The following is a 26,099-nucleotide window of genomic DNA, read 5'->3' on the forward strand; positions in this document are numbered from 1 at the left end:
TCCAGGTCGCAGAACAGCTCCAGCGTCTCGCCCAGCCCCAGAACCGGCACGAGATCCGGACCCCCATGCACGGCTTCCTCTCAGCGTGCTCTCTTCTCCTTGATACTCCTCTTTCCGAGCAGCAGCAAGACATCGTCAACATCATGGACGAGTCGGGCCAGGGAAGGCCCTCGCCGATCGCGTAGCGCAGGTGACGTTCTCAACACCAAGAAGCGGGTGGGCGGGCTCCGGCCTGTCACCAAGCTGGGCGAAATGGATACTTTGGTTGTCCGGGTGGCCAATAGTCAAACACAGAGGCAAATGGTTCAATAGCAGCCCACGCCACTGCCGGCCCCGTCGTCAAAGTACGACTTATGGAGCCGTTTCTTAATATTGAAAAGGATCCATAGGTCATACCTTGACGATAGGACTGGCAGCAGTGTGGGCTGCTTTTGGATCATTTGCCTCCATGTTTGGTTTTTGGCTACCCGGATAGCCACCCAGTCGCACAGAAGCGCAAGGCGGACGGCACTTCCGAGCAAAATTTTACAGTGCTCTTCCCTCGGATTTCCGAAACTCAAACACGAATGATCCAAACCCTTCAGCACCCGTTATGATTGTTGGTGGCTCCAGCGCCAATACAGACGGCATGAATCAATCCCCAGTGCCCTCAGCCGCCATCTTGAACGCCGGCACCACCAACGGCATCATCATCAGTGCGGCCGCGGAAAAGTATCCTCAGACACGAGAGTCGACCAAGACTTGTGATAATGGCGAGGACAAGCCTCGCAAGCACAAGAAGATTAAAGCCAACAACGAGCTTGAGGCTGGAAAGAACAAGTGGTAGGATTTTGCCCAAGTTTTCCGTCTCGGCCGGGCCAGTCAGTCACCCTTGGGTACGAGCCTGTGCCGTTCTTCGATATATTGACTAATTACTTCGCATGACTTTTCCCCACGTTTAAGACTTGCCTGCGCCCACCTTACTTGTGTTCTGTTGTTCTGTTGCGGAAGGCGGGGTTTCCACGGTTTCAGTGTTCGTGCCTCCCTCTGCTAATAGCCCCTTAGAGAGGGCCCAATATGATTCTGTTGGAAACCATTGCCACTAGGATTGTCGTTGGCGGTCCGAGCAGGCGCACAGCATGGGGCAGAAAGTGGAAGCAAGAGACAAAGCCCCTTGCCATTGACAGGCTGCCCTCGCAGGGTGCCTCGTAAGAATATAGCAAGATATACATTTATTTTATAAATACCCAAGTTTCTCAAATATTTGCCGCTCTTGACTGCAGGTTTCCTTGGCGGGGCTTTTGAGCTGTATACGCCAACAGATGTACTCTGTGGAAAAATGCAGAGTGCGAAATGGGCTACCCCAAGGATAGCCTTACAATATGCAACACTCTCGAGTCATGTAACACTCTCGAGTCATGTAACACTCTCAAGTCATGTAACACTCTCAAGTCGTTCTGTCGGGGGCGTTAGGAGAAATGTGATACAACATCAGCCAGGGTCTCTATTTCCTGAGCTACACTATAAACGTATGAGGTCCTAACAGAGGACTCACGAACAGTCAGGGTAGCAAGTCTCTCCGCGAGCTCCCCGACTCCCCGAAGTCGTATCAGAGCATTGCACGCGAAGCGGCGAATGGGGACTTGCTGCTCAGCCCTGGCCCCCAAAGGTCTCCTCGACGCCCTGGACGCCCGCGAACCAGCAGACGCGGTCCTTGGTCCAGTGCTCCTGGCGCGGGCGGAGCTTGGTCTCGTGCAGGGAGAAGTCGTCGACGGTGCCGATGCGCAGGATGCTCAGGCCCGGCAGGCGCTCGCCGACGCGGTACATGAGGGAGCCGCAGTTCTCGCAGAAGTGGTTGGTCATAGCCTTGCGCGAGCCGATCGTCTGCGCCTGGCTGAACGTCTTGAGGCGGTCTCTCCCGCGCGCGTGCTCAAAGTGCGTGTCCTTGACGGTGAAGTTGCTCGCGAACATGGACGCCGTGATCTTGCGGCAGTCGACGCAGTTGCACACGAAGGTGTTGACGACGCCGTCGAGCGACTGGTTATTCACGTTGCGTCAGCTCAGCCACGTTGCGTCAGCTCGGCCAGGCACGCTCGATCGCGCTAGAGCATATTTGAGTCGACTCACAAAGACGAGCTGCACGGCGCCACAGTAGCAGGTCGCCGTGGCCTTGTCTTCGTCGGACCAGCCGTCTCTGGCGAGACCGGCGTGCGGAATGCAGGGCTTGGACTTGTCCGCAGTGCTCACGCTCGCAGCCATCGTCTCTCTGGTGTCTGTCTCTGGTGTCTGTCTCTGTCTGTCGCTTTGTCTGGGTGTGTCTTTCGTGCTCCTGCCCTGCGCGCACGAAGAAAACAATAATGAGAAAGTCTTGGGCGTAAAGGTGACGTTGAAAAGATGGAAAATGAAGAAGCCAATGAGTAATTGAGCTTGCCGTAGGTGTAATAGGTACCTGGGGTAGTCTGGTACTTGGTACCTAAGGTAGTCTGGTACTTAGTAATCGCAAGGTCGCCAAGCCTAGAGCGGGGTTGGTTGGTCATCCCCAACTTTACAACGCCATGGAAATCGGACTTCCTCAACCTTGACGGGAATATAATTTCCCGGCCAGGTTTTCTCTCTTATTAATGAGTAAGAAGGGGACGAGTAGAAGAAAATAGATGGCATAATACACAATGCGGTGTAATGCCGCGTAAAGTTCTTGATTTCATTCCTTTATTCTGCTCCTCAGAACTAGGTCAAGACCGTAACGTGTAAGCTGGTCTAAATGTAAGCTGGTCTACATGCTACACGTAATTACCCCTAACCCTAGAATCACCAAGATTCTGCCCTCTGTAGGATCCGTAACCGGTCACCGTATTAATTATTCTTCCGTCAGTATTCTGCGGTGCTCTCTGTAATTTTCCCTAGGCTTCCTTGCCCAGGACCCCGCCTAAGAAATCTTTACTGTTCTTTTCTCGGTTTACTAAGGCGGCCCCTCCACCTACCGAACGCTTTGTCGAAGCTTTGATTTCAGATTAGTGTCGCTACCACCCCATCGTCACCATCGTTCTACGGCGGCGGTCATGGTAGTTGTCGTGGCAGCAGCAATCTCTGCGGCGATTGACGCGACCTTTACCTCCTTTTCCCAATCCGGAGGGAACAAATAAATACCATCACCGCAGAGCTTGCCACGACGGCTATCACGATCATGCCTCATCCTCTGATACCGATCAGCAACGCCAGGGCTTCAAGAATAACACTGTCGCCATGCGTGAAGTGTCGCACATGTACGCCGATCTGGACAGGACGCTCGGGTATCTGATCACATCTGCAAAGCAACACAACAATGCAGTTCAAATCCGGCATGGAGGGTTCTCAGACCCGACTAGCCGCCTACAGGGCATCTAATTCTGGGTCTAGAGTCTCCAGAGTCCAGAGACAAGGTTCGTCAAAACAATGGCTTTTCCGATTCCATCCCCTCCGTGAAACTCACACCATCACAGGTCTAGCCGTGCCGGGTCGCCTACGATTTTTCGTCTAGTCTATAAGGAGAACAGACGTTCAACCCTGGCCTGGGGGTCCTAGGTACCCCAGTACGTACACACTCTTGAACGACCCTCTGCGAGATGAGAAACCGAGATTGGAGAAGGCACCTATTCTCTTTCGTCAGTCCGGGACGCCGCTACGGGTACCGCTACCCTCGACGCAGAATCAGTGCCTAATTCGGGATTGCGTTTACGAAGAAGGTCCGGGGAGATGAAGATGTAGATGGAAGATGCCCGTGTTGTTGTCTGCAGTCTATACTGGAGACTGCCGGGTCTATATATGCCTTTGAAGGCCTGAAGACTGTGTCCGGGTGGTCACCCAGGGCAGGGCGATGGGGTCTACTTTGCGACAGAATGGGCAGTTGTATGGCCTGGCATCGCCACGTTCATGCCGCAGCAGGAAGTTATTAGCGACAGGAATAGCAAGATGCCATGCCATACATAACCTGGTGTACATGCCACCCCGACTCGATCGTGCGTCTTGAACTCTTGGAATTGAAGGCGTCATGGTCGCGATCTAGACCGCCCCTCGGGTTTGATGCAGCAGCTGAGACACGGACTACTACAAGTCAGCAGCAAGTCAGCAGCAAGTCAGCAGCAGGTCAGCAGCAGGTCAGCAGCAGGTCAGCAACAAGCCAGCAGCAAGTCAGCAACAGCAAGCGACAGTCGCGATCTAGGCCGCCCTTCCTCTCGCGGATCCTATGGTCACCACGACGAACGGCCCAACTACTACTCTGAAAGCAGGCTGTGGCGGAGAGCCAGCAGCAAGTCACAGCAACCCAGCAGCAAGTCCCGGCCAAAGATGAAATTGCAGCCTTTCATACCCGCAGCAGAATCCCTTCTCAAGAGGGCTCTCAACTTCGATTAAGTGTAACAATTAGATTAGAGCCACTCATGACTTATTGGGAGACATTTGAACATATTGTCTCATAATACACGGACGACGACAGCCGAATCTGAACTTGTAGGAAATCCTCTGGAAGACGCATATCTTGAGTTCTGTCTCAACCTAAAAATCACGGAGAGAATGTTTATCCAATAGCATAATAGATACTATGTAGATTGAGACATGTGATAGGGGTTCTACAGCAGTATTTTTCCATTCCCTTTTTACTAGGAGTTTAGATTTCAGGAGAAGGCGGCGCGGCACATGAGCCAGAAAGACATCGACTACAACCCGCCACGCCCAAGGAGGAGCCGGCCGCCAGGATGACGAAAGTTCACACGCTAGAACAGCAGACCGGTGAGATTAGAGGTCAGCATGGGCTGCGTTCTGTTTTCAGTCCTAGGAGGGGGGGTTGGTTGAGCCGAGAGGAAACGTTAGCGTGAATCGGGGGTATTTCTGGTGCTCTCGCCGGAACTGCCAAATTCCTGGCTGGGGATTGATCCGAAGACGAGCGGCGACGGGCGCTGAAGGGCTTGAATTGTTCATGTTCGAATTGCGGAAATCCGAGGGAAGAGCACCGTAAAATACCTCTCGGGGCGAAAGAATGAATTAGGCAGACTAGAGGTTGTGCTGGGGAATGGGTGAAGTGGCGAGTGACCACCCCACCGGGTCTTTATCTTGGGCGAGGCAATGGAGAATGTCCGTAGTGTCTTCTTGGCTCCGGTCAGTCGGTATTGACGCTGGGCGATGGGCGAGCCTTTGCCCGGTGACTTCGTCGGAGTGGTAGGCTCCATGACGACCTCTTGAAGGTTAGCCTCCTCTTGCTACTTGTGCTGCTCGTCGTCAGCCTCACGCTGTTGGTGCCCCTGCTTCCCCCGCACCTAGCGGGCTTGATGCTCGGCCTGCTGAAGCGTATGGACCTCTGTGGTCAATATGGCTGGCAAGATAAACGGGAACTCTGACTCTTTGGGATAGCAATGGCACAGGGACGACTAGACTGAAAACTAAGATCGGGTAAAGCAATGCAAGGAGCGGGGGTTTATGTTTCACAACCTAGCAATTTCGACTGGTTGGGGTGGTAAATAGGATAAAAAAGCGTTCTTGGTCGGCGTTTGGTGGGAGGACACATCAGGACCTGAGCTTTGGTCGTCGGCTAGTCGTTTACTCTGATATTCGAACAGGATCTGGATGTCATTCGGATCGAGGTCTTTACTCAGGCGGCATAAAAGCTCATATCGACAAGGCGATATCCTTGGGAAGGTTTGTTCAGTGTTTTAGCCAGGAATCGCAGATACGCGAGGTCGAGCTCATCAAGACTATTAGGGCCGGGGACGAGGTGGACCCCCCTATCGACGCAGCACATCCAGCCGGCCAGGGCCGACCCTAGGCGATGGTGCCCAGTCGTGTGTGTTTAGCCGCCTTGGCCAGGCCGGCTGCCGGCACCGTGTTTCTGGTGAGGCAGGCGCCACACTCTCAGCCCACGATCTTGTGGGCCGCATCTCGGCGGGAAGGCGGCGGCGGAGCGGCGGCGGCGGCGATGAGCTGAAAGCCCGCGTTGGCTGTGCCGGCCGTTGCCGGCAGGGGGGCTGCCCCGGGTTGGTCCATCCCAGCAATAGGCTAGGAGTCGTCTTACCTTCCCTGTAGGGAAGGAAATGCTAGATCGAAGCTGCTGGTAAGACGAAGGCAACATTAGCGATTATTCTGCGGATTAGAAGGAGAAAAGGAAGACGAAAGAAAGCGGGATATTAATTTCTGTATGGCACAATAAGTGCGTTCTCTGTGAGGGGGAAACTTCGAGGGTGAAATGCGTGTGTTGTCTGGGACATTTTAGACGAGTAGGCGAAAGATCCCAGGCATATCCGATAGGTGTTTATTGTGACCCGAGATATGCCAGCCAGTTGAATCAACATATTTGTTGCCACGATAGCGGAACCGGCGACTCTTTGGCTCCATATAGAAGGGGCAGACTGTGGTGGGGGACTCGGACTGTATGGCGTGTATCTTTCTTTGTGTTTGTGACTAGTTTCGCAGTCGATTCCGGGCAAAGAATCGAGCGCGACCACTCATTCCTGTGGAACGTTGGGCAGGGGCTTTGCGTGATCCAGAGGTATAGGGTGGGGAAGGGAATTTGCTGATCCAGTCATCGTGAAATGGGGCGTGAATATTTGTGGCAGGGCAGTGCGGAACTTTAGTGACGGTCGGATGAGTTTAGTGACGGTCGGATGAGGGCAGTGATTCGAGAGGAAAGGCTCTGCAAAAGCAGGCAGTATGACTGGAGGAAACGCCGACGGCGACGATGATTTAGTGCGTGATGACTAGAGATAAATGAGAGTAAAGGAAACTATCCTACCTTTCGCAAAGGAGGCGTCGGTCTGCGGTGATCTACTCGATGAGTAGAGAAAATAACGATCCGGCCGAGGAAAGAAAAGAGAAAAAGGAGATGCGGGACGTGAGGTAGGGAGAATATATACGCGGTCTAGCAAGCTAAACCCCCCAAAACGAATTAACCCCATTCTCAAAATCTCTTGCGATTATTATTGGAAAAAAAGCTACGAACTTCAGATGCTTTCCCTATTATTGAATAACGTACCATTCTAATCAGTTCACTCTCACCCCTCCTACTCAACCTAGTGCTTTAATTAAGTGGGCGTTTATTTCACCCAGTGGTTCTAATCATACCCACTGTTTACAATGTTGTCCTCTTCTTCGCTTTCTGGCTGGTCTAGTAATGAAAGATTCCTTCCCCAAACCAGTACACCCCCCCTCCTCCCCAAATCGTATTTTGACGCCATTCGCTAGTGGATTTCCAGATGACAACACCGCCTGTGATGTCTGAGGCCGGGCGTCCTTATCTGTAGATGCCTGAAACATCACCCTGCTGTTTTTCTGTAGCCTTGGGAGTTGGAGAACGGTTTGCTCTCGGTTTCTGATTTAAGGCATTGCGGGCTGTTCTTGGAGTATATGGCAAAGATATGGACTTGAAGCCAGGCGAAAACCCCGGTAGATCGCCAATTCAAGATCCCCAGTTGCACAACCAAACACGACGCGCCCAGAACGTTGAATTTTGAGCTGCCAGGCCGGAAGAATTCCTGATTAATACTTGTCTTCACACACAACCCCGCGAGAACCCAGATTTTATGCAATATGCAGTCAACTTCGACTAGGCCATCATGTTTGTGCGTCATCAACCCGACCAAATATGCTTACACGTACTTGGAAGCGCTCACTAGTTGGGCCACTTTGGAGACATCCTAGCCATAATACTCAAACGAGCTATAGTCCTACATTTATTGTCACTGAGAAATTCAATCATCCGCACATGTTCCCGAGGGTTTGCCAGACGACTTTAGACTTGACGGCACATCCGCCCTTCCCATTCGTAGTGCAGCCGCTTTCCAAAGCCCGAGCAACACAGTCCATCTTTTCTTCAGATGTTGCGTACGGCATGAGCATTTCATATGCCTTCCCACACTCAACGCCGACTTCACGACACGAGGTCTGAGCGGGGTCATCCGAACAGGAAGTGACCGCAACTTGGGTGATATCTGCGCCAGAGCTTTCCTCGAGGCGTGTCGGGAGTTTGCATGGGGGCGTTTGTTTGACTTTGAGGCGGGTGCAGGTCTCGTTATGCGTTGGAAGACTTGGACTGTTTGGCCTTATAGCTGGTGTGTCGTTGCTAGTCGGCCTCGCCGGATATATCGCCATGACCATATTTTTGTGTTCGGAATGGTTGGGGTTGGGGATGGGGGCGGGGTGAAAGATTCCGAGTGTAAGTGGCCCCCGAGCGGCGTCTCGGCGCCGTGAGACATGTGGAAATGCTCTCAGACGGATGGGTGGACTGTTGATTCTCACTCGTCATGCTGTCACTGAAGTTGAAGGAGGACGCTCCTAGCTTCTCCACGGCTCCAATGTCAGCCCCAAGTTGCGGCTAGCTGCAAGTGCTGTTGCCCATTGCCTCGCCTTCCGCACTGTCTCTTGTTGACGGGCAGCAGTAGGCTTTCGTTCGATATCTGACACGTATTCCTTCCGGCGCGCCCGGTAGCGGCGCTTGTTCTCGCTCAGTCGCGCCATTTTGGCGGCGCCATCCGACGACAGAGACGGGGATGGGGTTTGGTTCTGCTGCATGTCAGAGGTATCAGAAATGAGTCAGATGACTTCGGGCGCTTGAGCTCAGCTCAAGAGCCATGTTCTCGGTGCCGGACTAGAAGATCGTAGTCCATACGAAACTAGATCTAGGACACCTACTATTTCATGTGGTTTGCTTAAGCTTGATTGATTGAAGCTCGAGTCAAGGTGGACGGGTTCAGATGAGATCATGAAGCAAAGAGTTCAGCTGATAGCTTGTCTTAGGTGCTTAAAGCCTCAAATCAGTGTGCCCGCCCGGCTTTTTTCGCTTAGAAGGGGCATGGGGTTAGGGTTTAGCTGTGAGGCCACATCCGAACGTTCTCTTACGCCTCTATTATATTATTCTCCATGTAGTTCAGCTGAATGGAGCTACCGTAGGCGAGCTTGCGAGCCGGAGGTGGCGTAGAGAGGCTGCCTTTTCTACTTTACCGTGAAGGTGCTGAAAGTTTTTCGCCCGGGGATTGGCTAGTTTTCGTCCGTGTCGAAATGGGACTCAGGGGACTAGTCGATCGGATAATCCTCGGACGTGTTAAGCCGTTAAATGCCGCTTTGCTGTCGTGAGGCCGTTATAGGAAGGATCGCCTTGGGGGGGGATTCCAATGAGCTTTGATCTACGCACCCTACCAAAAAATCACCGCACCCTAGGTGGGGTCCCTGGCAACTGCCAATGCAGGGACCGCTTTTTGTATGGTAAAATGCCGTATTTCCTGGCAGCCATCCAACGGCCTACCGGGCACTAAGGAAGCTTACTGAAGCCCGGTAAAGTTAAAATGCCACTATTCACACATCACATGCATACCGTTGTGCCGCGCGGCTGGTGTTTTAAGTCTTGGAAAGGCCAACTGGCCTTTCCAGTCCTTTGTGAGCATTTTTACTGCAAACCTGCACGCTACACATTGTCAAATCGAACAACGCCGACCTGACAGACAGTCTTAACAATGTCAACAACATACATCGAGATTTCCTCGGACTCAAGCTCATCGGCTTCCTCGCCGTCGCCCTCGCCGGCTCGCTCCCTCTCGCCGGCATGGCCGTCGCCCTCGCCGGCACGCTCCCTGTCGCCGGCCTGGCCGCCGCCCTCGCCGTCATTCAGGCCGTCGCCCGTACCCCCGCTGTCGCCGTCACCGCTCCTGTCTTCTCGACTAGTTACCCGCAGTCCCGTGCCCTCGATCTGTGACTTGGAGACCCCTTATCCGCCTTCCTCGCCGACTCCCCAGTCCTCGGGATCTCCTACTTCCTACTACGATGTCCTCGCACCCGAACAGAGTCGACGGCGAAGTCCTCAAGTACGGTACGAAAGGAATACCTCAAGAAGAAGTGGCTTGGTAACTGCCGTATGCAGATAACTCGCTGGGCGACTGATCTCCTTGTCGAACAACACCGAAGGATTACTTTCCCGACTGCGAAGACCCCCGGCCGACCACTTCCTCCCTGTACTGAGCAGTTCAGTAGTCAGTATGGCCTACCTTGCGCGCACATGTTGCTAGAAAGGTTTGAAGAAGATCACGAAGACGGCGTGTTGGTTAATCCTATTGACTGCGACCGCACCTGGCATCTCAAGAAACACCGAGTAGGTCACCAAAACCTAGTTAACTCTTCTTTCTATACTAATATGCCTGCAGGATGCGGAAAATCGGTATCTACGACTTCAACAACCTGACAAGGCGGTCGCCAAAGGCCGCCCGACCAACCAGGGCGGTCCGTTCGGGAATGAAGACATCCTACCACCTGTTGAGCCGCCGGCGCCGAAGACAAAGACTACAGCCCGGAGCGGCACGATTTCTCGGGACGCGCGGCGTTACTATTCGCAGTTTGAACTCGCCGGGCCGAGTCTTGAAGAGCAGGATGAACAAGATGAACAAGATGAACAAGATGAACAAGATGAACAAGATGAACAAGATGAAGAAGAGCTGGAGGTTGACTCGGACTGCATCGTCGTCACTGCAGTGCCAAGTCCAAAGAGAGGTCGAAAGAGGAAGGCAACAACACAACAGAGAGGTAAAGGAAAGAAAAGAAAGACAACGAAGACTGCGAAGACTACGAAGACTGTGAGCCGGCCTGCACGGGTGACCCGGCATATCACCCGGGCGAGCCAGGCTAAGACCCCAGGCCCTGATCCTCACATTATGGATGTAGCGGAGTGGCAGGCCCGCAGGGTTCAACGCCGTCAAGCTTGGGAGAATGCAGCTCATACTAAAGAAGAGAATGAGGACTTCGATTCCGGGGATGAAGATGACCCTTTTCCTCGTAAGAAAAGGGACGAAGAAGAGGGCGATGACGACGATGACCCGGACTATGTTTACTAGGTTGCTAGATTGATAGACTCAACACCAAGGAATCGCATCACCATATCAACAAATCCACTATGTCAACAGATATCCAGATAGTTGGGTGACTACCATGATTTTTGGCTATTTTACGTACAAATCCGGGCCTCAGAGTTGCCATTTGCAAGTTGCCTTAATTCCGGGGCTGACTCAGTAACGAAGAAATCGTCAAAATGGAAAACACCACTGCAAACGCGTTTTGGGGGCTTTTGAAGGTTTTGACGGCTTCAACGCCGTTGACCCGGGCCGCCGGGCTGCATGGCAGGCGCATGGGCGGTTGGATCGTATTTCAGGATTTTACCGGCCTAAATTAGGCTCTGAGTATCTCAGTTGCCAGCAGCTGCCAACTACCCCCCCTAGGGTGCGGTGATTTTTTAGTAGGGTGCGTAGATCAAAGCTCATTCCAATTGCAGCTTTGTAAGCTGCAGGAGCGCGCCGCAGGGCAGAAGCGCCGCAGGCACTGGGGGACCTAGGGGGCAAGCCCCCTAGAAATCTCACAATTAGACCATGAACATCGAAATATGGAATTAACACGAGAATTTTTTTCCTTTCTAGCCAGCCCCCCCCCCCCCCCCCCCCTCCCCCCAAAATAAACTGCTTTCTTCCTCAATCTCGCAATTCAACCTCAGTCAATCGCACGTACGATTTATCGCTTCCCAGCTATGGATAGGCACGCCAAATACTTTACCAGTATGACGCTATTAATCCCTCCAATATATCACTAGGAACGCGTGTTTTTCGAGGCGCCGCGATGGCTACAGTCGGGGTCCTTCAACCGCAGCCCCCACCGCCCGATCAAGGAGACCCCGAACCAGATCCCTCCCGAATACAAGAGATGCTGTGATTATAACTTGGTCAAACATAACTAGCACTTTATACGGGCTGCTAAAATACCTCAGCTACCCATTCCCTCAAGCGAAGCGAGGACAGCTCGCCGGAGGCAGAAAACAAGAAAAAAAGAGGCTCCATTCAGCTGACCCCTTCCCGACCCGTCAGGTAACCTATTTTACAGTTTCCGTGGCCTATCGTCATGATTGTTTTTGGCGTGTATCTGCCTCTCTGTTCATGCGGCTCGCGGACAGGATGCCACTTTACTCTAGCCAAAGTTCACCGTGACACCGTCCTCTTTCACAGTTCGATCCATCGATCAACCAACCTCTGAGACTGTCACTGTCCAGCGAGATATAATTAGCTGACGGTGGACGTAAAGCTGCGTCTTTTTTTTTTTTTTTTTTTTTTTTTTGAAGAGGTAATGTGGGTAGTGAAGGACATATCTCAACAATTAACACATAGTTACGGATGGTGTGGGAACTACCAGTCAATCAGAGGATGCAGTCGCACGTGATTGGTTAACAGGCTGCACAGCCTAAGTGGCTGACCAGCGCGCAGGCCGCTATGCGGCACGTGCGCGAGGCGCACCCCTCACGTGACCTCCGGCATCGCCAATTCCAACGTGCATCCTGTCCCCGTAGTTCGTGACCTTTTAGAGATAGAGAAGACCAGAATACAACCACCACAACCACCCCATTCGCATCGGTTACTGCAGTGACTATGGAACGAATGACCTTGTCATTCCAACAGATGGCTTTACTACTGTACGTACCCAAGCGAAGATGAATTCTTCCTTTCCCCCTTTCCCAACCCCGACCTGAGCCCCGAGCCAAAAGCCACTGTGGAGACAGGCCAGATGGCGATTGGCCAGACATTGCAGAGTTGGCGCCCATTATTTAAATTAGCCAATCATTGTCCTCCTGTTGTCCATCAGTCCCCTTCTGTAAATTGGCCAATCATGACCCTTCTGTCCGTCCATCGGTCTTCACCCTTGCTGGGGATTTGTCGACTGCCATCCAACATAAAGAGACGGGAGTTTGAGCTCCTGTCATATTAGTTATGAGTTCTCTATTGATTATCACAACAACCGTCAAACTTCCCTGCTAGCATCCCCCGTCATGGCGACCGGACCGACACCCTCAGAACCAACTCTGGTGGCGGTGCACGAGAAGAAAGCAGATGTCGAGTCACAGAATGCCGACCTCGCCAAACCCGATTCCGGGATGCCGATCTCCGACTCGCCTTCTCCAGATGATGACTTGGGATTGAGCGACAATTCCAACGTCCCCAAGACGTCCTGCCTGCGGCTCTTCTAGTTCTTCTTTTACAGCTTTGGCCTCTTCGCCTGCGGTGGTCCTGTTGCATAGATTGCCCTGATCAAGGACAAGCTCGTGGTCCAGGACAAGTGGATTACCCTCGCACGCTCCCAGCCCGCCTTTTCAGTCTATCAGATCCTCCCTGGGCTTGAAGCTGCCGGGTTGTGCATGTTCTTCGGCTGCCTGTCCGCCGGCAGGACAGGCGGGATTGTTGCTGGCGTAGCATTCGCTCTGCCGGGGTTCGTCATGATCTCCTTGCCAGCTGTCTGTATTCGCTTGCTGGGTTCGAGAACAAGTACTCCAATGCTTCGTTTCGCGCTTTGCAGCCCATCGTGACGGCAATGGTAATTAGGAGCTCCACCATCTATCGAAACGGACATCTTCATTCTTCTCCACGAAAACCGCGCCCCAGATTCGGCGAGCAACTCGCAAGATAGCCGAGCACTCGGTGAAGAAGCATGACACGAAAAAAACGGACCCGTTTCTGGCAATTGCGGCCATTTGTACGGCCATCAACACGGCACTTCGCGTAAACATGTCAATCTCCTCATTTTCCTAGGCGGGGACCGGCTCCAGAGCGGATGAAATCAAGTTAATGAGATAGTCTTTGTAGCTTCATCTCTCTCGGCCTCCATCTCTCTCGGCCTCTACGGCGTGATATACACCTTTGTTGCCCGGCGTCTTTGGATCCCCGCGGCTGCGCTCTTCGTGCTGCAATACGTCGGATACGCATTCCATGTCGTCTTCCGCGGCGTGCCCTCGCCTGTGGCACTGGCCCTTGGCATGGCCAAAACGCCCTCCCTGGTCAACCTCTTCGTGTTGGGATCGGTTGCCGGCACGCTTTCCGTCGGCGGCGCCTACACGGCTATCCCGTTCGTGCAGACCGAGGCCGTCCTACTGGGGGCATGGCTCCCGCATGGCGTCTTCATCTATGGAATCGCCATTGGGAACATCCTCCCGGCACCGCTTGTCATCTTCGCGACATTTGTCGGTTTCTAGGGCGCATACCTGGACGGCTCGCTCGGCAACGCGTTTGCAGGGGCTGTTGTCATTACCCTGGGCATGTTCTTCCCATGTTTCTTGTTTACAATTGCCGGGCACGAGTTGTTGGAAAAACTGGTTCGAAACAAGGTCAGCATGAATCTTCCCTTGTCGCTTTTGGATTAAAGCCGCTGACCATTGTCGCCCGGACACAGTTCCTTCCTCGCTAGTTTCTTCGACAGCCTCTGTGGCTCTTTATAAGTTTACCCATAAGTACACCGCACTCTTGTTGGTTATCATGGGTGCGGTTGTGGGCCAGTTTCCTTCTATAGACTAGACTAGGCGACAGGCCCCTCTGATTTAGCCTGGCTAGGCTGATGTTTCGCTTTTTAATAGGAACATGGTGCGTCAAACAGCGTCTAGCTAGCCTCTCCATGTCCCTGTTTTTCAGGATCATCCACCTGCACAGCAGCACTCTTCACGTCCTCCCCTTCCCGAAATGCCCCCCCGACGTTCAGCTCTTCGACGAGCCTCCGCTCCACGGCAAAAGACGAAAACTGCCTCGCGCTGACCTGTTTCTCGAACAGCTCGTCGAGCTGCTCCAGACTGCGGCCCTTGGTCTCAGGCACGCACAGAAACGCCCAGAGGGCCAGCACCAGGTTGCTGGCGCCCCAGATGTACCCGTACCTAGGCCCCCAGTTGAGCTTGTCCGGGTTGATGAAGTAGGGCGAGAAGAAGGCGACCATCCAGCCGACAATAAAGTTGATGCCTGTGGCCGTGCCGACCGTCTGCGACCGCAGCCGCTGCGACGGGATCTCGACCGAGAGCGCCCACATGACAGGGCCCTGCCCGACGCCGTACACCCATGTGAATACGATGCTCAGCGCCACCAGCGCCTTGGCCGCGGCCGGCGACCCCGGCGCCACGCTGTATCCGATCGCCATCCCGAACCACATGGCCGACGACACAACGGACGAAGCGACGAGCAGCTCGCGGCGGCCGAACCAGCGCATGGCCGGGAACGCTAACATGTTGCCCGACAGAGCAATGGCCAGCGAAATCATGACCCACACAAAGGCGGAGCCGACGCGGGCCTGCACGAACAGGTACACGGAAAAGCCAGCCATGAAGCTGACGCCGGTGGCGGTGCCGCCGAGCGTGGCACCGTACGAGAGCATGGTGCGGCGCAGGTCGGTGCCGCGGAACATGTCGCGCAGGTGCACGCCGGCGTGCAGCTCCTTCTCGAGCAGGTACGTGGCGCGAATGTCGTCGACCTCGGCGCGCAGCAGCGCGTCGTCCTCGATGCCGCGCAGGCGGCGGATGGCCCACAGCGCCTTCTCATCCTCGCCGCGCGTGACGTAGTAGCGCGGGGTGTCGGGGACGAAGAAGAGGAAGGTGCCGAGCACCACGGGCACGGCGTACATGACGCCCAGCGGAATCTGCCACGAGGCGTTGCCGCCGCGGCCGACGGTGTAGTTGTCGACGAGGATGCCGAACAGGGCGCCCAGCGAGGTCTGGAAGGTGATCATGCCGACGACGGACCCGCGCAGCAGGGCGGGTGCCGACTCAGACATGTACATGATGCTGTAGGGCACGAAGAAGCCGTTGGACATGCCCAGCAGCAGGCGCCCCGCGTACAGGCCGCCGAGCGTGGTGACGCCGATCATGACGGACACGGAGAGGGCGCCGAAGAAGCAGCCCAGCCACAGGCCGACACGGCGCGACAGGCGCGACCCGAAGCTGTAGATGGCCACCGACGCCACGAAGCCGCCCACGTTCATCAGCGACTGGATCAGCCGCTGCACGTCGGTGCTGATGTTGTACCCGATCGGGTTTTTCGGGTCTGCGTACCCGAACACGGCCAGGAACCCCGGCATGCTCTGGAACCCCGCAATCGCTGCCCCGTCGTACCCGTACTGGAACTGCCCCAGCGCGATGACCAGGCAGATGGACACGATGCGCCGCTCCGTCCACAGGTGCGTGCGCGCCACCGACTCGAGGTGGCTGGCCATGCTGGGCGGTTGCGTGTCTGGGGGGTGGGCGGTTGCGTGTCTGGGGTGGCTGGACGTTTGACCACCGGAAAAGGTGCTGGAGAGTTCTCACCGCGCGAGGGGGCGCGGGTGAAGGGGGCGCGGGTGAAGGGGGCGCGGGTGAAGGGGGTTATCTTTTTTTTCAAGAGATTATCTAGTCATGACGAGACTCTCGGATCTGGCCCGCCGCCATCATGTGCCGGGCTGCCCCCCTCTCGTCCCAGCCGAGTGCGCGGCTGGCTAATTAAGCACCCGTGCCAAGACCGGGGTAGCAGATTAAAGGTCAATAAAAGAGGCTATATTGAACCCTGTGCAGCCCCTGGCGGCGCTGCATAAGGCGGACATGTGAAGGACCAGAGAACAATCCAACGGCCCGCAGAACTCTATAACGTCTCTATGTCATATTAAAGCCCGGATCGGCTTTCTTTTGAGGGCCACATTCAATCACACGTTGGCCGTTGGCTTCCAACGGTTCTGTCGCGCAGCCCTTTTTGCCGTCGCGGGGCTAAAGTAAACAACAGTCAGCCCGGTATTTTGAGACGCATATGGGCCATGGCCAGCAGCCAACTTCTTCAGTTAGCGCGTTCCAACCTACGACGACGCCGCCGCCGCCGCCGCCGATGCCGCCGCCGACCCAACTTCAAAAGCCCTGAGCGACCCTTCAGCTCGGTACTTCTCCAGCAGCCGGATGAACGACTCCATACCCTCGCTCCAGCCCGAACTTCTCGCCTTCTTCACCATCTCGGCCGCGTCTTCGGGCGTCTGCGACGCCTGCCCCTCAGACGTGATGTAGCCCGGCGTGCAGCCCGAGATGCTCGTGTACCACGCAGCGCGCTTCACGATTTCGACAGCCCACGCCTCCTCGGCCTCCTTCTTAACCTCGACGACGGCACGCGGACCAGCTGCTCGCTCGGCATCGGCGATGACCTGCGCCATGTGCTCGGCCCAGACCGTCACCGTGAAGACGAAATTGGCGGCCTGGCCCGTCTGCGCCACGGCCGAGAAGAACAGGTTGGGGAAGCCGCCGGTATACAGTCCGTGGAGTGTCGATGCGCCCTGCTCGTCCCACTTGTTGTGCAGCGACTTGCCCTCGCGCCCAAAGACGCGGATGTCCGCCCGCTCCGCCGGGTTGCCGCCGCCGTGGCCCGGCGTGCGGAAGCCTGTGCCCAGCACAATAATGTCGAGCGGGTACTCTTTGCCGGCGACGACCAGCCCGTCCTTGGTCGCCGAGTCGACCCCTTTGCCATCTGTGTCAACGAGATGGACGTGGGGCAGGTTGAAAGCCTGTAGATACTCGTCACTAAATGTCACCCTCTTGCACCAGCTCGGATACCATGCTGTGAGCCTGGCTGCCGTGTCCGGGTCCTTGACAATCGCTGCCGTCCGCGCTCGCACCTGCTCCGTGTACGGCTGGTCAAGCCTGTACAGCCTCGCAACGTGCTCGCCAATCTTCTCGGGCGTCGGTTCGACGATTCCCCATCTCGGGGACCCGACAAGGGCTGAGTAGGCTGTCACGTGGCTCCAGCTGTCTGCCACCAGGTTCTCCTCCCCTTCTCGGGCAGCGTCGGTGAGGAACCTGTCCATGTTTTTCATCCTCGCGGTTTGCCAGCCCTTCGTGGCCGCGATCTTTGTTTTCCTAGATTGCTTTGGTGAGTTGCCGTCCTTGTCAACGAAGTTGTAGGGTCAAACGTCCGTCAACTTACCACTCCTCGGGATCAGTCGGCCGCTGCCCACGCCACGAGACGGAAGACGGCGTCCGTTGGAACACGTATACCTCCTTTGCCGATTTGGCCAGGTGGGGCACTACCTGGATGGCCGTTGCGCCGGTGCCGATGATTCCCACCCGCTTGCCTTGCAAGCCGGTCAGATTCCAATCGTCCGGCTTGCCTCCGCTGACGGAATAATCCCAGCGCGAGGTGTGGAACATGGGCCCAGAGAAGGTCTCAAGGGAGGGGATCTTGGGTGCGTGTGGCACGGTCAGGACCCCTGAGGCGATGAAAAAGTACTGCGCTTCGAGCTCCAGGCGCCGGCTCTCTTCTTCGGGCCCCCGGTCTTCGGTAATGCTGATATGCCACACCTTTGACTCGTCATTCCAACGAGCACTCTGGACAGTCGTGCGGAAAAGCGCCTTGTCGTCGAGACCAAAATGCTTCGCGATCCGATTTGCGTGATCGAGAAGTTCCGGGCCATCCGCATACTTGTTCTTGGGTATGTACCCCGTCTCTTCGAGCAGCGGCATGTAGCTGTAGCTCTCGATGTCGCAGTGCAAGCCGGGGTACCGGTTCCAATACCAAGTTCCACCAAATCCGCCCGCGGCGTCGAGAAACAGGACGCCGCCTCCCCCGCTCGCGACGCCGGATTTGACGAGATTTGCCGCATAGATGAGGCCGCCGTACCCGGCGCCAAGGATGATGAACTTGTATCTTGCCCCGCCCTTGACCGCTAGCTTTGCGTTCAGAGCACTATGGTCGGCCCACGAGTCGTCCTTCAATGCCCGAACTCGGTCGGAAGAGGCATCCTTGAGGTCGACAAACTGTGCAACGCCATCCGACCGAAAACGCTTTGCGGCTTCTTCGGCATACTTCCGCTGCAGCCTGAGGTTGGTTCCGTCGTCCTGGCTCTCTCCTCCGGTCGTCTTGCTCTCCTTGCTCTCGTCTGAGGCCATAATGCCACGTGCTGGAGTGGCAATACTGCTAGGAATTTCGAGAAATGACTCAAGTAGGAGGCTTGAATGCGTTTGCGAAGCAAGCAAAGCCGCCAGATTGGAGATCCTTCTAGGTTTAGGCCCACCGGATCGTGCGAGGAGGGGGTGGCTGGCCAGTGTTACTCGGTTTCCCGAAAGCGAGAATGCAACGCGAAAATGCAAGTTTGATGGACAAGCGGGTCGTATTCGTGTTCCCGGCCAGTTCGGACTGCAGCGTTTATCACAAGCGAGCCATTTCAACGTGGTATTCGAGTTCTCCCGCCCAAACAGATTACGCTGCTTGGCTCTATGTGGCAAAACATGCATGAATAGCAACGGGCCACATGTACTCTGCACCGAGGGCGGTTTTCAGGCCCCCTGATTCTCCAGAGCAAGTTGAAGCGCACCACGCACAAATCGCCACTTGGCGGCCGGGCGTCTCTCAACTCGGTGACAGTCTTTTTACCCACGGTTCTGCCAGATTTCGGCCACGAATTCACCCCTTGGCACGATAAGACTCGAGGAAGATATCCACCCATCCGAGACCATTCGAAGATCGATGTAGCCCCTCCCTCCCCAGATACCCCTTCAGTATCACACACCGTGATCAGTATCAGATACCGTGATTCTCATCGAGTCTGGTCAGAAAACGTCATCAGGACAGGTGGTCGGCACCTCGCTCAGGCTGCCAATTTCCGCGGCGGATCATATTCCCCCGCAAGAGCTGTTTGCCGACGGTGTCACCCACTGCTCAAACCTCCGAACTCATCAGCCGCCACAGCACGACACGGAAGACGACTACCACTCCTGGTCAACCCCTTTATCTAGCCTGTCTCAAATCACCCTCCTAGTCCGGCTCCTCGGTCTGGCCGCACCGCATCCCAGTATCGGCGCCGAACTGCAGCAGGGCACGAGATATTCCCACGTTCCGAGCCTCGATGGCAGCTGCGAGAGGGAGGGACTCGTTCGACGAGGGCCTAGCAGGCGTGTGGATCTGGCCTTCTACACCGGCCTCCAGGAGCAGGTGGACAATAGCCTCGTTCCCCTGAGCTACAGCCAAGGCTAGCAGTGTCGAGGAACCAGGGCTGGGCCAATCAGGGGTGACTTTAGCGCCGCACTAGATGAGAAATCGCACCATGGACTCGTTCTTGTTGGAAATGGCGGGAGAGAGCATCGTGTTCTTGTCTTGCCCGGTGGCCTTGTTGAGGTCGGCACCGGCTTCGATGAGCAGGCTCGCAAGGGCCTTCTGGGCTCCCGGAACCGCGAGAGCAAGCGGTAGGCCCTGCGCAGAGTCTTCCTCGTCGGTATCCGCGCCGTTGTCGAGCAGGAGCTTCACAATCACAAATTGGCCTGCCTTGACGGCGCACTGCACTACTCTCTGGATGGGCAGCAGAGCAGCCCGGAAATTCCCATTACCATAACCGCCAACACAGCTCTCAGCACAGTCGAGAGACCGGAAACAGCACAACTAGAATCAGGGATAGGAACAATGACAGGAGAAGCGGCGGCAGCAGTCCGCCCCCCGCCCGTAATGTCTGATCAGTCGGGGTAGACCATGTATGACATTGTCAAAAGGTTCCGCGCCTTCAAGGCTAGCGACCCGCGCGATAAGGTCTGCGCGCTCGTCGGCCTTGCCCGCACTGTCGAGCACGCCGTCGGGGCCCTGGCGCGCATCTCGTACGCGCCGGAAACCACCGAGCTTGACGTGTTCTGGAACCTCACCAACGCCGAGCTACAACACCGTCGGAGCCTCGGCTCGGAAGTGCTCCAGGTTATACGCCTAGTCGGGCTGGACAAGGCTGGTCGGGGGGTCTTTGGGCTCGTGGGCGAGGCGTACGTGCATCCGTGGATGCGTGGACAGATGGTGCCGGAGAATCCAGGCAAAACAGATGGTGCCAGAGAATCCAGGCAAAACAGATGGTGCCAGAGAATCCAGGCAAAACAGATGGTGCCAGAGAATCCAGGCAAACCAGATGGTGCCAGAGAATCCAGGCAAAACAGATGGTGCCAGAGAATCCAGGCAAAACAGATGGTGCCGGAGAATCCAGGCAAAATCTTAGGCATGCACGTCTTGTTAGGGTAGGATTTCTTTTCCTCCGCCGTGCAGCCAAGATCGAATAGCATATTCTAGCATGTAATGTACCATAATATTGCTACACTTGAGTTAGTTGGCGCAATTTCGTATTCCAAGACTAGGCAGTGAACTTTCTCCGTATTTCTGTGCAGCTGGGTTTCCTGCCTTGCCTGTTGCGATGGAGTTTGTCCGTTGTAACAGGTCCAGGTTTCTGAACCTGGGTAAGGAGCCAGTATTTCCAGAGACAGACTCGGACTTTGACCGTGAGAGCTGGACCGTGAATCTAATTATAGCATACTTACTCCCACAATTACCATTCCCTGACGCCGCAGGCTTGCTTGCCTAGGAGTCCCCAGTGACTCGCCTTTGTCCAACGCTGACCGTTTTGTCGATCGATCTTGATTTTCGTGGCTGTCGCCCCCGGTGCAATTATAGGAAGACATAACGACTTGTGTTCCCAAATCATAAGCCCCTGTGCACATTAATCCAACATTAACCCTTCTGCTACGAGCTTCAGAGCCGCATTAACCAACAAGCAATAATCAGTAATTGTAATTGCTGCCTCTTGAATTTTTCGCCCTTTACCGTTCGTGATTTTCCGTTGCTTGATGTCTCACTCCACCACGAATCCGCGATGCCCCACATCTCATGCAGCAGCCAACTAGGGGCGAATATTATACGGTAGGTAGGTCGTATCGTATCGCGGATGAAGATCTGGATAATGCCTAGCGTGGGCTTTTAATGCCGCGGACGGACCCGCGGACGCCGAGCCGGGCTTGTTCCCTGCTAGTCTTTGCCTAAGGTGGGCAGTAATATACAAAGTGTCCTTGCTCGAACATACATAAATACAAAGTGCCCTCGCATTTTTGGCAGTTTCATACAAAGTGTCTTCACATCTCTGACAAAGTGTCCTTGCATGCGGGTGGTCTCGTACAAAGTGTCCTCGCAGCTGTGACAAAGTGTCCTCGCAGCTGTGACAAAGTGACCCCGCAATAACTTTCCCAAAAATCGCCGCAGCCACGCAGCAGCAGTCGTTGCTAACTGGCCGTTATATCAGTCGCCATGGACCCAGGCTCGGTGCCCGACTTTGACGACCTCCCCAAGGTGGCTGGGCAGCCGCAAGGGTGTGCCTGGGGCGTCTTCGATGCCAAAAATGGCGGGAAGAAGGACGTGTTCGGCACCCTCAACTTCCTGACGCCGGCCATCGTTGCAGCTGCCGCGGCCGAGGTCAAGGATGGCGTGTCCATCTCGCTCAAGTGCGCCGTGCTGTCTTGCTGCTGCTCTGTCCTGTCCTGTGCTCCCCCAACCACAGCTGACCATGCAGCCTCGGTCGCACAGCTGGCCCCTGGACGCCATCAAGTTCCCGTTCCCTTTCCGCAAGTCGCCCACGCACACCGTCACGACGCTGCGCGAGCGGGGGATGGAGATTGAGGGCTTCGACGACTCGATCGACTTCAACACCCAGTTCAGCAGCCAGTGGGACGGGCTGTGCCACGTCGTGCACGGCGACGAGCGCCTCACCTATAACGGGGCCCGGCCGACCAAGGAAGGCCTGGCCAGTGCCCGGTTGACCGCCGACAACGCGCTCCCGACCATCGACCACTGGCACGCGCGCGGCTGCGTCGTCGGTCGCGGCGTGCTCGTCGACTTCAAGCGCTACGCCGACGAGACCCCGCCGCCCGACGACAGCGCGTCCCCATTCCACCCGCTGGACGGCTACCGCATCACCGTCGATGACGTGGAGAAGGTAGCCCGCCACCAGGGCGTCGAGTTCAAGCCGGGCGACATCCTCATTATCCGCACCGGGTACACGGAGGTGCTCGAGGCGCCGACGGCGCAGGACTTTGCAAAGTTCGCGGCGGCGACGCTGTCGGGGCTGCACGGCGTCGAGGCTACGGCGCGATGGATCTGGAACCGCCGGTTCGCAGCCGTCGCGGGCGACGCGCACGGGTTCGAGGCCCTGCCCTCCGTCAATGCCGACGGGTCGCTGGGCGACGCGCCGGCCGGAAACCCGCTAGTCCTACACCCGTACCTGCTCAACATGTTCGGCACGCCGATTGGCGAGCTCTGGGACCTCAAGGCGCTGGGCGAGTACTGCCGCAAGACGGGCCGCTACAGCTTCCTGCTAACCTCGGCGCCCCTAAACCACCCGGGCCTGGTTGCGTCGCCGCCGAACGCCGTTGCCATCTTTTGAGGGGGTGGGGTGGATTGTTCTGCAGAGAGGTGCTCCGAGTGTTATCCATGTTTAGGTGGGTAACGTCTCGGCGAGATAATCGATTTGATACAAGGACTCTGTCGGGCTCCATTTGTTGTAGTCGTGAACCGTACTATCCAGTCGGGGCAGGGCCCTCGAGGAGCGGAGCCGGCGGAGTTGGCCCTTTCCGGTTCGACCGACTGTGACCCGTCTCCAGCAGCCCGCCCCCCTCGAGGGGCGAATTTGTGGGAGCTGGCCCTTTCGAGTTCGATCGACCGTGACCTGTCTGACGGGTCATCCTCAACACCTGGTGGGTTGATGCTCAGCAGGACCAAAAGTCTCCACATGCTAGGCTTTGCCACAGGTGACCATAGCTCTGTCTCTGCGTCCGATCCGTTCACCATGCTTGCGCAGGGTTTCTTTTGTTCGGACCTCTGCAACAAGGCTATGAAGGCGATCTGCCTGGTCTTGGGTCAGTCACCACCCCTCAGATGATTGATTTGTGTCGGGGCTGTAGCGATGACGATGGCATACAATTTCGAGCGCCACAAGGCCGACAATAAGCCAGCGTGTCTTCCTCCACAGCTGCTTCCCGCCTTTACCGTGCTCAGGAATGTTGAGATGGGGGGCGCTCCAGATGCACAGGGGGAGGGTCAGGAGCCAGGTCGACAGGATCTCCAGATGCCGCGGCCTTGAGGCTTGGGTCGCCACGCAGCGCCGTTCACAGGCTCGCGGCCGAAGGGCTGAACCTTGAAAAACGCCTGCTAGGCAGATGAGTGACTGCCCATTCAGTTTGGCTTAACTCGCCGCGACCAGGCCAGCTGGCAGCTACCAAGACGAACCAGCTTCTCAAGCAGGCTCCGACGATGAGCAGGCTCCGACGATGAGCAGGCTCCGACGATGAGCAGACTCCGACGATGAGCAGACTCCGACGATGAGCAGACTCCGACGATGAGCCGAAACGTGGATGTAAAAGAAGACCTCGCATCGAAAAATAGAAGCTATGCGGAAATAATATTCACCCGTTTCAGAGCAACACAGATCGCGGGCTTTATTTTTCTTTGTTTTCCTCGGACGAGACCCCTTTTTGCTGACCAGACAGCCGCCATGTGCTGCCGGCCCGGTACCAGCTGTCAGCCCGCAAGCTATGCGCATCCCCCTTCAGCATGTTAGGACGATGTTGATGGCAAAATCTGCCGTGCTGATGATAAAGAGTCAACGCTGGCTACCCAGAGCTTGACGAACGTGCCGTAACGAGCGGGCAGCATGAAGGCGCCTAGGTTGAACAGGAGGGTGCCGGCGTACTGGTTGCCACGTCGACGGCCGCCATGGCTTGGAGAAGGGCAAGGCCCATCCATGAAGGGTTCGGTCTCGCAGGCTCAGTCTCATCTTGGGAATGTGATTCGCCGCCGCCGCCGTCACGACGGGGGTCGGCGTCGTCTTTGGCCAACATGGTGTCGCCAGCGTGGACTTGACGCGAGAGATGAGGAGGCGAACATGACGGCTGCCTCAGGTGAGGGTGTTGTAGATGACATATGCAATGCCAGTGAACATTGTCGACCTTGCATGCAATTGCACGAGAGCGTGTAATAGTGGAACTGCCCACCCTGGCAAGTAAGTGATGGGTTGGTCAATCGAGAGTTCCACTGCGAGCGCCAAAATGGCAACGTGGCCTTCCAAGGTCAAAAATCCAGCAATCAGGGTGCGCGGTGCTGATCGGGTGATTGGCCTGTGGCTGATTCAGACACTACTGAACGGGCAGGAGCTATTCACGAATTTGCCTGCGTCTTGCCGCAAGCGTTAAGGAAGTACGTAAAAGAGACACATGTTAGCGGGCGACGACTTTCACTGTGCCGCCGGCCCGACACCAGCTGCCGGCTCTTAAACCCTGCACCTGAAGAAACGCCGCCCCTCACGCAAGCTTCCGATCTCACTCCGACTCCGATGGCTTCGGCGCGCACTCAAGTTCACATGCCAACCATTCTCGACGGCGCCTTGGGACCACTCGCCCCATTTCTTTCAACATCGACCTACAGGGAGCTCGCCGTATAGATTAGATCTCGAGGGTAGTCCCGACTGTGCAGTACGAACCGAGTCATTTCCAGCCCACCACATCCAGTTGACCTGTCGCTAAAACTCATCAAAAACCACACAACGACTAGGCCGACTACACAAGAGTGTGAAAGAATAAAAAATAAAACAAAGAGAGTGTGTGAAAAAATACAAAAGAAAACAAGGGAGAAAAAAGAGGTCGGGAACATGGCAGAACCCGCGCCCGCGCCCACACCGACCCCCCCTCTCATCCTCGCGCCCGCCGGCTCGCCATCCGACCCGTCAATCCTGGCGCACGTGCAGGGGGTGTGGGACCGGATCCGGCCGGACTCGGCCATCTACGGGATCCTACTCTCCGAGATCCGGCTAGTGTCAGCGGCGCGGGGCCGCGTGGTGGCCCTGCTAGACCTGGCGCCCGTGCACCTCAACAGCAAGCGCATCCTGCACGGGGCGGTCAGCGGCACGCTGTGCGACTGGGCGGGCGGCATGGCCATCGCGAGCACGGGCGCCGACCGCACCGGTGTCAGCACCGACATGCACGTGTCCTTCGTGTCGCCCGCCCGCGAGGGCGACACCCTCGAGATCGAGGCCTGGGTCACGCGCGCCGGCAAGAGCCTCGGCTTCACGGCGTTCGAGATCCGCAAGGTCGTCCCTGCCGGCAGTGGTGCAAAGGCCAGTGGTGCAAAGGGCCCCGTCGTCGCGTCGGGGAGCCATACGAAGTATCTCAGCTTTTACCAGCCGCCGCCGAGCAATCAGAGTGGCTAAACTGCTTCCTGTATCTTGTACCTACCGCGAGCAATAGAACTAGAAAGGGGGTTTATTACTATTCTGGCAATATGGATAGAGATCGGATGAGAAAAGTAGACTAGAATGGTGGTTGTTAGATTGTTAGATAGTTATCATTCTGGACACCATCCCTCGAGTTCTCAAATGGCATGCCTAGCAGCAAAGACAAAGAAATCCTAGCCAGCGTATAGCCAAGCAAGCATACTGAGTAGCGACCCCGTCGGCCCCGTCTCAGAGCCTGTCAGCCTCGCCGCTAGTCCAGACTCTTTGCCGTGCCAGGCGCCTTTTCCCGAGCCAGCTTCCTCACCAAGCCA

The 26,099-nt window shown here is 56.0% G+C and overlaps 11 protein-coding genes across 11 annotated transcripts; 5 read left to right on the forward strand and 6 right to left on the reverse strand.

The window, feature by feature from the left end:
• Positions 1–592: 592 nt before the first annotated feature.
• B0T26DRAFT_747875 (uncharacterized protein) lies at positions 593–1,191 on the forward strand (the record flags this gene model as incomplete). Its single annotated transcript, XM_060444890.1, has 2 exons — positions 593–822; positions 1,086–1,191. 2 exons carry the CDS (start codon positions 593–595, stop codon positions 1,189–1,191), a joined length of 336 nt encoding a protein of 111 aa, XP_060300414.1.
• A 96-nt stretch (positions 1,192–1,287) lies between these two features.
• Positions 1,288–2,471, reverse strand: B0T26DRAFT_822089 (Mss4-like protein). Its single transcript, XM_060447411.1, has 2 exons — positions 2,107–2,471; positions 1,288–2,016 (listed from the first exon to the last, which is right to left on the reverse strand). The coding sequence occupies exons 1-2, from the start codon at positions 2,236–2,238 to the stop codon at positions 1,630–1,632; spliced, it is 519 nt and encodes a 172-aa protein (XP_060300415.1). The 5' UTR covers positions 2,239–2,471; the 3' UTR covers positions 1,288–1,629.
• A 5,105-nt stretch (positions 2,472–7,576) lies between these two features.
• B0T26DRAFT_694977 (uncharacterized protein) lies at positions 7,577–8,532 on the reverse strand. Its single transcript, XM_060441272.1, has one exon. It carries the CDS (start codon positions 8,095–8,097, stop codon positions 7,696–7,698), a length of 402 nt encoding a protein of 133 aa, XP_060300416.1. The 5' UTR covers positions 8,098–8,532; the 3' UTR covers positions 7,577–7,695.
• A 1,095-nt stretch (positions 8,533–9,627) lies between these two features.
• Positions 9,628–10,832, forward strand: B0T26DRAFT_694981 (uncharacterized protein). The gene is made up of 3 exons (XM_060441273.1): positions 9,628–10,081; positions 10,134–10,365; positions 10,402–10,832. The coding sequence occupies exons 1-3, from the start codon at positions 9,848–9,850 to the stop codon at positions 10,815–10,817; spliced, it is 882 nt and encodes a 293-aa protein (XP_060300417.1). The 5' UTR covers positions 9,628–9,847; the 3' UTR covers positions 10,818–10,832.
• Positions 10,833–12,787: 1,955 nt separating this feature from the next.
• On the forward strand, positions 12,788–14,303 carry B0T26DRAFT_738230 (uncharacterized protein; the record flags this gene model as incomplete). Its single annotated transcript, XM_060443564.1, has 9 exons — positions 12,788–12,952; positions 12,986–13,027; positions 13,058–13,149; positions 13,183–13,228; positions 13,276–13,329; positions 13,398–13,514; positions 13,586–13,976; positions 14,025–14,116; positions 14,229–14,303. 9 exons carry the CDS (start codon positions 12,788–12,790, stop codon positions 14,301–14,303), a joined length of 1,074 nt encoding a protein of 357 aa, XP_060300418.1.
• An 82-nt stretch (positions 14,304–14,385) lies between these two features.
• Positions 14,386–15,978, reverse strand: B0T26DRAFT_747879 (general substrate transporter; the record flags this gene model as incomplete). The annotated part of the gene is made up of 1 exon (XM_060444891.1): positions 14,386–15,978. The coding sequence occupies one exon, from the start codon at positions 15,976–15,978 to the stop codon at positions 14,386–14,388; it is 1,593 nt and encodes a 530-aa protein (XP_060300419.1).
• Positions 15,979–16,587: 609 nt separating this feature from the next.
• On the reverse strand, positions 16,588–18,661 carry B0T26DRAFT_638449 (uncharacterized protein; the record flags this gene model as incomplete). Its single annotated transcript, XM_060437036.1, has 2 exons — positions 16,588–17,632; positions 17,700–18,661. The coding sequence occupies 2 exons, from the start codon at positions 18,659–18,661 to the stop codon at positions 16,588–16,590; spliced, it is 2,007 nt and encodes a 668-aa protein (XP_060300420.1).
• Positions 18,662–19,526: 865 nt separating this feature from the next.
• On the reverse strand, positions 19,527–21,196 carry B0T26DRAFT_672216 (ankyrin repeat-containing domain protein; the record flags this gene model as incomplete). Its single annotated transcript, XM_060439421.1, has 4 exons — positions 19,527–19,764; positions 19,798–20,057; positions 20,244–20,411; positions 21,056–21,196. The coding sequence occupies 4 exons, from the start codon at positions 21,194–21,196 to the stop codon at positions 19,527–19,529; spliced, it is 807 nt and encodes a 268-aa protein (XP_060300421.1).
• A 255-nt stretch (positions 21,197–21,451) lies between these two features.
• B0T26DRAFT_765699 (putative cyclase-domain-containing protein) lies at positions 21,452–23,374 on the forward strand. Its single transcript, XM_060446465.1, has 2 exons — positions 21,452–22,009; positions 22,092–23,374. Exons 1-2 carry the CDS (start codon positions 21,816–21,818, stop codon positions 22,945–22,947), a joined length of 1,050 nt encoding a protein of 349 aa, XP_060300422.1. The 5' UTR covers positions 21,452–21,815; the 3' UTR covers positions 22,948–23,374.
• On the reverse strand, positions 22,679–24,704 carry B0T26DRAFT_868837 (uncharacterized protein). The gene is made up of 4 exons (XM_060447876.1): positions 24,253–24,704; positions 23,482–23,645; positions 23,149–23,405; positions 22,679–23,080 (listed from the first exon to the last, which is right to left on the reverse strand). Exons 1-4 carry the CDS (start codon positions 24,398–24,400, stop codon positions 22,999–23,001), a joined length of 651 nt encoding a protein of 216 aa, XP_060300423.1. The 5' UTR covers positions 24,401–24,704; the 3' UTR covers positions 22,679–22,998.
• Positions 24,705–24,713: 9 nt separating this feature from the next.
• Positions 24,714–26,091, forward strand: B0T26DRAFT_139800 (HotDog domain-containing protein). Its single transcript, XM_060433392.1, has one exon. It carries the CDS (start codon positions 25,207–25,209, stop codon positions 25,762–25,764), a length of 558 nt encoding a protein of 185 aa, XP_060300424.1. The 5' UTR covers positions 24,714–25,206; the 3' UTR covers positions 25,765–26,091.
• The last annotated feature ends 8 nt before the right edge of the window (positions 26,092–26,099 follow it).

This window comes from Lasiosphaeria miniovina (genome assembly GCF_030549165.1).
Source record: "Lasiosphaeria miniovina strain SMH2392-1A chromosome Unknown B0T26scaffold_2, whole genome shotgun sequence".
In the NCBI taxonomy this organism is placed as follows: domain Eukaryota; kingdom Fungi; phylum Ascomycota; class Sordariomycetes; order Sordariales; family Lasiosphaeriaceae; genus Lasiosphaeria; species Lasiosphaeria miniovina.